The sequence below is a fragment of the Chinchilla lanigera genome, unplaced genomic scaffold, assembly GCF_000276665.1.
Source record: "Chinchilla lanigera isolate Chin_1 unplaced genomic scaffold, ChiLan1.0 scaffold00027, whole genome shotgun sequence".
NCBI classification, from domain to species: domain Eukaryota; kingdom Metazoa; phylum Chordata; class Mammalia; order Rodentia; family Chinchillidae; genus Chinchilla; species Chinchilla lanigera.
In genome coordinates this window covers 13,727,583-13,739,006 of record NW_004955428.1, presented here as the reverse complement: position 1 = coordinate 13,739,006, position 11,424 = coordinate 13,727,583, and the positions used below count along the sequence as shown (strand labels likewise).

At 38.5% G+C, this 11,424-nt stretch overlaps 1 protein-coding gene across 3 annotated transcripts in view; it reads left to right on the top strand.

Moving 5' to 3' along the window:
- The window catches only part of Intu (inturned planar cell polarity protein), a 72,275-nt gene that overhangs the window by 4,024 nt on the left and 56,827 nt on the right, over positions 1–11,424 (top strand). For 2 of the 3 annotated variants that reach the window (XM_005386749.2, XM_013515336.1), the window contains exon 1: positions 7,984–8,221. The exons of the other annotated variant lie outside the window; for it this stretch is intronic. In XM_005386749.2, the coding sequence (XP_005386806.1) occupies positions 8,079–8,221 (143 nt within the window). In that variant the 5' untranslated portion in view covers positions 7,984–8,078. Of the gene's footprint in view, positions 1–7,983; positions 8,222–11,424 lie in introns of those variants that run through there. 3 annotated transcript variants of the gene reach the window in all.

Sequence of the window (11,424 nt, the reverse complement as noted above, 5' to 3'; positions counted from 1 at the left end):
TATATATATAGCATAAAGTATACACTGATCTATTTTTTAAGGTATAAGGCATTAGAATTCAAAAGTTATCTTATTTGAATTTTAGCAACCCTATAGAGTGGAAGAAACTATTTTTGCTGCCTTCAAATGAGGAAACTTACTTTGTCCATGTTCACTTGGTCATTAGTGCCAGAATCAGAGTTCAGATCCTCTGATGGGATGCGTGATGCTTAGGGATTGTCAAGCAAGGGGACAATCATACTCTTTCTTTTAGGGAGCCTCCTTTCCTTCTGGCTGGAAAGTACTAGTTCATAGCAGTAGAACAACACATCAGTTGTTATAATTTATAAATGAGGATAGAAAGTGAAATAGAAGCAAATGAATTGTATTTAGGGGTGAGTCAATGAACTGGGCTTGGGGCTTGAGCTTTTCTCCTGTAGTTACTTTTATGCCTACCTCTGGATCCCTACCTGTACTCTATTATTATTCAAACATAGGGTACATGATCTTACAATAGTTAAGTTCCATACCTTTTAGCAAGTAACTTATATAAGAAAATAAGAATTTAGGTCATAATTTACTTCCATAAATTTGGCATTGCTGAAATATTTTTATATGATTTTATCTTAAATTTGAAAAGTTCTAATTACCAAGTCTCAATTTTTAAGATATTTTACTGATCTACCAAGTCATTTATTTGTGATTTAAAAAATGATTGTGGTTGTCAATATTACTGCATAGTTCTTGAAGTATTTGTATTTACAGTTAAGGTACTATTAATTATTTGCTAATAAAACCCTAATAAATGCATTTTTACCTTAGAGTTTAAAGCTTTTAATGAGGATGACCTCCTGTGGCCTTGTTTTCACTTACTGCTCATTGCTAGTTACTCTTCCTGTTAGAGAAAGAGCTCTTGAACCTGCTAAAGAAACTAAATATTTAATCATGTTCTTATCTGGTGTATTTTATGTCAGAATTGTATTATTTGCCTAATTGAGATGTTAATCTATGGAAATAAGGACCTCACCTCTCGTATGTCTTCAACTCAACATATTTGAGCCTTAGGCAATGGCTGGCCATTTGCGTAGTTCATGATAGAAAATACCAGAGTCTAAATCTTTTAAATCTTCTTGTAATTGCTAATTATGAAACAGATAGACAAAGAAAGTATTTTTTATAAAGGCCTAGAAAATGTCATTTATTCTTTTCCCTTTTTTATTCTCTCCTATACATCTAAGGCATTATATGTTAATAAGGTTAGTACAGATATGATCTATAAAATTGGAAATATTATTAGCTAATACTACATCCTGAGAATTAAGAATATCAATGATTGCTATGATTTTATTCTTTTATAAATGATAAAGCAAGGTGGCAACTTTCTGTTGTTGTCATTTGGCCATTAAACTGACACATGGCTGTTAGTCAACCAATGAAGATGAGATATCCCAGGGACGTATCTACTGGAAGAACATTTCTTAGTAGATATATTTGTACGTGGCTTTTTTCCCCTGCCAGTTTGATCTTGTGAAATATAAAAGATTAAAAATAAATAAATAAAAAAGCTGGGTTTGGTGGTCCAAACCTGTAATGCACTTTGGGAGGCTGCACTTTGGGAGGCTAACGCGCAAAGATCACAACTACAAGCTCAGCCTGGGGAATTTAGCAACTTATTGATATCCTGTCTCAAAATAAAAAACAAAAAGAGGGCTGCGGATGTAATTCTGTGAAGGCCCTGAGTTTTATTCCCAGTACCACAAAAACAATGAGCCCTGATCTCTGGCAGATTGCCATTTGGCGGCAAAGACAGATTTATTCCTAATGTCAATTCAAGACAGACTGACATTAGTTACGCCAAAACCTTATGGGCTGTATTATAAAGGGAAGATAAAAAGAGCAATTCTTATGGAGGTAGGAGAGATGTCTGGGAATGCTTTTTGAAAGGTGCTGTTTGGGGGCTGGGGATTTAGCTCAGCGGCAAAAAGCGCCTGCCTGGCAAGTGCAAGGTTGTGAGTTCGGTTCCTGGTACCGGAAAAAACCAAAAAAAAAAAAAAATGAAAGGTGCTGTTTGAACAGGGTCTTGAAGGAAAATGTAGTACTGTACTTCAAAGAGTGAATTTTGGAGAAGTGTCAGTCCTCTCTGAGAGAACTGGGAGTTAAAGATACAAAATAAATTTTATTGACACTTTATAGACTAAGTATTATAAATGCATTAACTCAGTGGATCACAAATGTTCCTGTAAAATATGTACCATTATCTGAATTTACAGGTAAGAAAAGTAAAGCTTAAATTGAATTGCTTTAGGTGATACAGCCAATGGATTCTGGAGCAGGGACAGGTCTGTCTGCCAGGCTCAAATTCACAAGCTGGGAGTGGTTCCAGTCTACTGAAGAAGTGACCTGTGAGCCTGTGCTTAGGAAGCACAGAACTGTGTATCGAAATATGATATACACATGCACCAACAGATATGAGAAACTTGGGGGCAGCATTTTCCAAGTTTGCAGAATCAATGGGGACCCTTTTTTAAAATAGAAATTCCAGTCCTCTCTGCAAATTCTAATCCTGTTGATGGGGGGCAGCCCCTCAAAAGCTGCAGGTTTAACAAGCCTCAGGTGATTCTTTCCATTTGGCAAGTTGGATATATTTGATTATCTTGGTTAAGATATAGCGGGGAAATAAAGCATCTAACTTCTAACTGGTGCTCATTCATTTGTAGTACTGGGAAAAAACTTTTTTAAAGACACTGTATATAGAATTTTGACTTAATTCTCTCCTTAACGGGGTGCCATTGGAGGTTTGTGTGTATAGTGTAAAATTATTATTAGATACTTAGAGAAAAAATAGAATTTTTTTGTGGGAAGAAAGATGTGATTTTTGCTAAAATTTAAAATGTCAGGTTTTTTTCTCCCAGTAAATTGCTTTAAAATGGACAAAGACTTATTAGAGAGATGCCTAAAGAGAAGACAAGAAACTAGAAGAGTTTCTATTGATGAGGAGAGGAATTTGGGGGAGGCAGAGGAAGGTAGTGGGCATGAAAATAATCAAAACATGATATACACATGTACCAGCATACCATCATAATCTCATTGTTCTATACTGATGTGCACTAAGTAAAAAAAGACGTGCCCAAAGCATTTTTTTAAAATTTTGGAATAGAAACTTAGCTAATTTTTAGTGTTTGAGATTGTGGTGAGATGGCCAGGGATATAGCTCAGTGGCATAGCACCTGGCTGGCAAGCATGAGGTTGTGAGCTTGATTCCTGGTACCAAAAAAAAGAATGGTGAAAAAGAGATTGTGGTGAGAATAAGTATATATGTTTTAGCAGAAACATAAAGGAACTATAATAGTGACTCCAATTTTAAAAACAATTGTTTTTCTGATTTTAAAAATAATGTATTTTGTGTACAATCACAATGCTGATGGAAATATTTGTTCCCTTTCTTCCGGGCTCCACTCTCCTCAAACTTCCAGCCCATTGCTTCCTCCTTTGCTTTCGGCTTGCCTTTTACCAGAGAATGTAAACTACATCTCATGTAGACTGCTTGCGCTCCCTGCCTGAAACCACAAGTCAGCATCCTCTGGCCCTTCCTTCCGGTCTTAGGGAAGCGGGGTTTGGGGACCTCATCTCCTCATCAAGGATCTCCTTTTACCTATCATCCCTTTACAAACTAATCTTCTGTTCTCCAACTTGAGTAATATGTGGACATCTCCCAAGGAGGAAAAAAACTTGTGTATTTCCAGGGATGATGTAAAAATTTTTATTATAGTTTGAAATAAACAAGGTATACATTATGCTTTATAGTTCTGGTATGATTAAAAAAACAAAAAAGTAGTAAAAATTAATTTTTGCAAATCAATACAAATAAAGTTAAAATTAAATTCAGTAGTTGTTATACGACTATAAAAGAGCATATTTAGAAATGAATACAACTAAAACATAAAACCTAGGAAATTCATGAGTACATAATTTAATGTGACAAATGAAGCTAAATTGTAGTTTAAAAGTGCAAAAGTTTGACTGCTACTGTTCAGACTCCTTTGAGTTCTACATGTAAACAACACCACGCATCACATGATGACTAATCTACTACTGCTCTTCTCTGTTGGGAGCACCTCATAATAACAAGACAAAAGAAGGTTTCCTCTATGAAACTGGATATTTGCGCTAGCTTGGGTTTCTCTGGGTATCCAGTAGAACTTCTACGTTTACAAAACTTCTCACAATATGTTATAATTGTCTATTTGCCTTTCAGTTTCCATCTGTTCAACTAGTTTAAGTTGAATCTCCAGCACTTATGCTTCAAGATTATGAAATAACGTTATATCCTCTTGTACTTAACATAAACATTTCCCTGATCTCATAATATTAACCATTTTATAAATGAGTGATCTCGCTGGGCACCGTGGCGCATGCCTGTAATTCCAGCAGAGGGCCCTCAGAGCGCCCGGCATCCCTCGGACCCAAACAGGAACAACGCTGGCAAGGACAACCCGCCCCCGATCCCTGACCCACCCGGGATCGGGGAACAGGCTTCCTTTCCCTACCGTCTTCCCCTACGGTCTCGACCCCCCAAAAGGTCTCACACAGAGTGGAACAAGCCTAGGGGTGATACTACCAACAGCTCGCAACCCAGACTAGAGGCGGCCACGGAACGACGCCACTACTCAGCGTCTGGCACCTGCAGGGCAACCTGGAGCGCTGCAGGAGTACCATGGAAGGTCGAGGCAGGGGCCTGCTCACGCACCACAGGAGGCTGAGGCAGGAGGATTGCCCGAGTTCAAGGGCAGCCTGGGCTACATAGTGAGTTCAAGATCAGCCTGAACTACATAGCTAAATCCTGTATAGCCGCCTCCCCCGCAAAAAGGGGAGTGGATTTCACTTACTCCTGTTTTAGGTTGCTTTCAGCTTTTTAACTCTTACAAATCTTGTAACTTTTATTTATATCCCTTATTTTCTTAAAATAGATCCCCAGTAACTGAACTAGTTTCCATTTCCTCCTTATCTGCAGAGGATATGCTCCAAGAATTCCAGTGGATGTTATACTGGTCAAGTATCCCTTATTCAAAATGCTTGGCTGCACAAGTATTTTGAATTTTGAATTTTTAAATTTTGGAATATGTGCATATGCATAATGAAATTTCTTAGGGATGGGACCTAAGTTTAAACATAAAATTCATTTAAATTTTATATACACATTTTACGCATAGCCTGAAAATGTGTACAATATCTTTAGTTTGCCTACAATTTGACTGTGACTTGTCAATAAGGTGAGGTGTGGAATTTTTCACTTGTGATGTTATGTTGGTGTTTGGAAAGATGCAAATTTTGGAGCACTTTGGATTTTCAATTTTTGGATTAGAAACATTCTCTCTTTCTTTCTCTCTCTCTATATATATATATACACACAGTACATGTGTGCATATGTATATAGTGTATGTATAGGTACATATGTAAAGTGTACATATATACATATATTCTATGTTTTTCCTATTCATATATACCAATGATAAACTTTAATTTATACATTAGGTACAGTAAGAAATTAATACTGAAATAGAAAAATTATAACTATATCATAAAATATATTATATGAATGTGTTTTCTCTGAGATTATTGTAGTGTAGTTATTCTTCTTGCAGTGATGATGTGGCACAGTGCCTGTATGATTGTGACACTGTGAAATATATACTTGGTTTTCACCCATGGCGCCTGATGCATAACTCCCTTTCTAAAGCAGGCTTTACAGACTCTAATCATTCCTAACCTTTCTGTCTTGGACGCAGCTAAAAAGGACATGTCATATGACCTTCTTACCCTTGTCTGGTAGAAGGTCATGTGACACTTTGCATTCCCAGAGGAGTTCTGACGCATACTCAAGAGAAAGAAATGCTATACTGACAAGCATGAGTCTTTTGGGTTTCTCTACCTTGTCTATTAGCAATCATGCCTATATAACTGTTTCCATAAAACTCCAAAAGGCCAGGCTTTGGAGCACTTCTCCACAGCTAAATGCAGGGAGGTCCCTGGGGGAGGGCATGTCAGAGAGGTCATGGACGCTCTGCATTCCTCCTATTTGTCACCATATCCATCTCTTCGTCTATATCCTTTGTCATATATTGTATAGTAAATCAGTAGATGTAGTTCCATATATTCTGTCAGCTGCTCAAGCAAATTAATCAAATCCAAGGAGGGGATTGGGACAAACTGAGTTTATAGCTGGTGGGTCCGAAACCTGGGTCAAATTAACGTGGAAGACCGGGGATATATAGCTCAGCAGCACAAGCACCTGCCTGGCAAGCACAAGGTCCTGAGTTTGATTCCTGGTACCAACCCCCCGCCAAAAAAAAAAAATGTGGAGCTTGCAACTCCCCTCTAAAGTTGCAGAGGCATCTTAAGGGACTTTGTCCTCCACCTGTGGGATCTGACACTATCTACAGGGAGAGATTGGCAGAATTGAGTTGGATTAGACGATATCCAGTTGATGTCCACTGCTAAAGCATTGCTTGCTGGAAGGCTGGCAAGGAGAAGTCTCTGCATGTTTCAAGGTTACAGAAGGCTTCTGGATTGATTGTGGTGTGAAGGTAGAGTCTAGAAAATGAGATGAAGTGAGGTGAATTGACTTAGGCCTTATGACCTAACATTAACCTACTATTGATCTTACTTGAACACAAGCACTGTGGTACCAATAACATGACAGTATCTCATAACCCAGTTAGCTACTAAATTACTTATGGCATATTATACACAGCATCTACACACTGGCCAAGAGAAGATTCATAATCCTGGCCAGTGGAACATGACTGAGAATTCATCATGCTCTCAGAACGGTGCACAATTTAAAACTTAAAGTATTGTTCTCATTCAGAACTTTTCATTTAATATTTTCTGAATTTGGTTGACCCCGGTAACTGAAATCAAGGAAAGCAAAACCAGGCAAAATGGTTACTAGACTGTATTGGATGCTGAAGAGAAAAGGTAATGTAGTATAATGGCTGAGGTTCATTTCTTGGTTGGCTTTGTTGCCTGCCAGCCATGGAACCATTAACAAGATGTGTTACCTAAGACTCAGTTCCCTTATTATAATATAGAGAAAATATTTATTTCATTTTATGTAATATAATACTTAACATGGTACTGTATATGAATAGAGCAAGCACTTAGTTTTGAAATGAATGATGCCTATTATTTTGTACTTAAAAAATACTTGGTGTAGGTAGTCACAAACGACCATAAAATTGCCTGTTTACACTCCCAAATGAAGTGATAACAGGTCATCAGATTATAAATTTTGTGTTATAGCGGGCATAGTGGCACATGCCTGTAATCCCAGCACTCGGAAGGCTAAGGCACGAGGATCATTGCAAGTTTGAGACCAGCCTGGGCTACAAAGTGAGCTGAAGGCCAGCCGAACTACATAGCGAGACCCTGTCTCTAAAAAGACAAAAAAATGAAGATGATTGGACAATACTGTATTGCTACCCATTTGAAGCACCAAGTATCTAATTAGGAGACCTGTAAAAATGTAACTGAAAAAATATGCGTATGCATAGACATAAGTGAGTGTATTTACATTAACACCGAGGAGGGTTTAAAAGCTTTCACTGATACAGAGTCCCTAAAGAAAGGCAGTGAGTACTAGTTTCCTTTACCTCTAAGGAAACCCAAGCTGAACACCTCTATGGTTCCGGTGGACATAGAAAAACAGGACAAAGTGCAAATAGGAAGACAAAACATGCGCGCGCGCGCGCGCACACACACACACACACACACACACACACAGTAATTCCCCCTGATGTAATAACGCTGCTCCAAAGGAACAGCGTTTAGGAGTGGAGTAAACGGCGGTTTTAGCTGCCTCCATTGCTCCAACTGGGTTGGCTTCCCGCAAATTTCAGTTTATTGGCTTCTTTCAGTCCTCCACTTTATTCTTTCAGGGACGCTTCCCAGTTTCCTCGGCAACCCGAGCCGCCACCAATTGCAGCTAAGGGTTATGGCCACGTGTCCTCGACCCCTTCCCAGGCAGAGGCAACATGGCGTCCTCCGTAAGCAGTAGCTGCGAGATTTGAATTTCTGTACTTTTTGCTGCATTTCCGACCATGGCGTCTCCGGCTTTGTGTGACTCGCCTGGGAGCCCAGACGAGCTCTCTGGAGACCCCTCTTTACAAGAAGATGAGGACTGTAATTCTGACGATCGAGTCAGCGACTCGGGTTCATACACCTCAGCGAGTAGTGACTATGAGTAAGGTTCTTGGAGAGGGACAATATAAATCCTTCTTTTCCAGAGAGTGTACTTGTGATCTTGGCGGGTGTGGGGGCGGGGTGGGGGGGTGAAGGGTGTTGGCTTGGTTAGAATTGACTATTTGAGGTTCTATAAGTGGGGCTTATCTGCATCGCCCTTCAGTTATGTAGTGGTGTGTGCCGAAGTGACTGTGCATGTTTGCTACTGTAGAGTTTTTTGTGATTCTGAGATAAAGGAGGTCTCCTCTTCTGGTACTGAATTACTGTTGTGATATTTAAGGAAATTGCCGTACCATTTTAAATGCTGAAAAATGCTGGCATTAATGCAAATTAAGACCTGTGTTAGAAAACTTCTGAGGAGGTGGAGAGTTAATGTTATCCTACCATTCTTGAATACTTTAGAAATTGAGAAATTTTGTTTTGTTTTGTTTTTTGTTTTGTTTTTTGTCCTTTTGAGACAGGGTCTCACTATGCATTTCAGGCTGACCTGGAGATCCCTTTGTAGCCCAGGCTGGCCTCGAACTCGCAAAGATCCTCCTGCCTCCGCCTCCCGAGGGCTGTACTAGCACTACCTAAAGTTTGTTTTCTTTAATACGTTTATGTTACAACTTATGTCAATGAACTTGCTTATTTGCACATTTTCTTTCTTTGGGAAGAAGGTTTGTTCATGTTGGCCGTGTCATTTAGGGCATTGAAGCCAATTAAATTGCATTCAAACTTTGCAAACAGTTTTTTTTTAGAGCAAAGCAAAATAAAATAAGACTTTAATTGAAAAAAGGATTGAAAGAAATTTACCCAATGAAAACTTTGCAATTTGCAACGTAAGGGCTAAAATAATGTTGAAAGGATATTTATATAGTGCTGATTAATGTGACATGTACATTGTAAAAATACAAATTAAAATTGCTGGACCTAATTCCTTTTATTTTTTTTTTTGTTGTTGTTTGTTTTGTTTTGTTTTGTTTTGTTTTTCTCCGGTACCAGGAACCAAACTCACGACCTTGCGCATGCCAGGCAGGCGCTTTTGCCGCTGAGCTAAATCCCCAGCCCCCTAATTCCTTTTATCTTTAAATAATTTTTAAATTTTGGAGTAAGTTTAGATCTACATAGACTTACAAAGATAGTACAGTATAGCTTTCCTGTAAACACTTTACCCAGTTTCCTGATGTTAATTTCTTACATGACTATTGCTCATTTGTCAAAACTAAGAAATTAACATTGGTCAGCACTATTAACTGAACTCCCAACTTACTTGATTTCACCACTCTTCCATTACTGCACTTTTTCTGTTCTAGAACTCACCTGTCACTTGGTGTAACGGGTGTCTTCACTGTAAAAGTTACTGTTTTCCACTTTTATACTCCCGTGCAAGCCAGTCACTAAGGGGAGGAAGGATGAAATTCCATCTCCTGGAGTGGGGGTTATTTGCATTTATTAATTTCTTTATTTTATTATAAATGAATAATGACAATGAAAATGTGGGTCTTTCTTGTTTTTAATACATCCACTTCCTTCCAGTAGAACTAGAAGACTGTTTGGAAGACAGTCCTTGATCCCTGTTAAACTTTCTTACACTAATCAGTGATGCTTTTGAAATTTACCTCCTAGTAAGGAATCTTCTGGAGTGGGGATAAGAAACTAGGAATACTGAATTGTAGAGACCTTAAACACTCTCAAGTATGGTTTTTTCTATCATCAGCATCTAGCACAAAACCTGGTAAACTGAGGTCATTAAGTACAGCTTTATTGCGTGCCAAGAGTTAGAAGAGCACAGAAGCATGCAAGCGGTTTCTCATGAAGGTGTTTCTCTACAGATTTTTCCTATGGGGAGCAAGGGGAAGGGAACTGACATTTATTTGATGCTTACTGTTGCAGGCACAACACTATTTTATTTTCTGTTGTTAACAACCCTGTGAGGTACATATTACTGTTTTCAGTAATAAGGAAACTAACACCTAGAGTCAATAAATGAGGGAATCAATTCTAGGAAGTTTAAAATGAAAACAGAATAGTATCTGAATCCAGCTCTCTGATTTCTCAGTTCATTTTCTTTTTATCTACCTGTTGCCTCCCTGTCTGGGGTCTCTTATGTACGTTTCCCTGTCTTTTTTCCCTCTTCTCTTCCCCTCCTCTCCAGTTTCCCTCCCTTTCTCTCTCTCTCTTTTCCTTCCCTCTCCCTCCTCCCTCCCTCTTTCTCCCTCTCTGCTTTTATTTCTATCCCTAAAAAAATTTTTTTTTGGTTTTTTGAGACAGTCTTGCTATGTAGTTCAGGCTGGCCTTGAACTCATTATGTAGCCCAGACTGGCCTCAGGCTCACAGCGATCCTCTTGCCTCAGCCTCCAGAATGGTGGGATTATAGGCCTGTACCACTATGTCCAACATTTCTTCTACTTCTTAAAGTGAAATATTTTTAAAATTTAGAATTAAGAAAATAGCTCTTAAACATTGTGGGTGAAAAATATGAATTGGCATAGCCTTTTGGGTAAAATCCTATGTATACACTGCATGTAAGGATTGTTACTATAACTTTGTTTGGGGAAAAACAAAAATAAAAACTGAACACCAAGCTTATCAGTAGGTAAATGACCAGATGTGTGCTATATCCTTGATATGGAAGATCATGCCACCCTTATGGTGGCATGATAAACTGAGATAAACTGTATGATTAAGTGAGAAATTAAAAAGTGATTACATATCTTTTTATATTATAAAAACATGGATGTTTAACATTGTCAGTGAGAGGCAGGAAGGGAAAATGACTGCGTGGTAATGATGTACCATTTATGTAAAATGTGTCTGTGCATGTGTATGCAGTAAGGGATGCAGGAAAATACAGTTACCAGCTAGACATCTAGTCCATATTAATACCTTCTCTTCTCACTTAGTCTCACAGTTCCAGTGATTTGCTAACATTTCTCAAATGTTTTCCCTACTTTTTATCTTTTCTATTACCTTAGTCATCATTTTTGCTTTGACTCCTAAAATAACACTTTAATGGGTATTCCCAAACAGCCTCTTTCCCTCCCTTACATTTTATGCAAACTGTCCACCCCAGGATAAGTGTAGCACTCACACCCACAATCCAAACATTGGACTATGAGTCAATCATAAACTCTAGAAGCCTGTCCCAGGACTACATGAGGCTTTGGGAGACACTGAGACACAAACCATAACATTGATCTCACCAAGCTGCTCAGTTGCCCA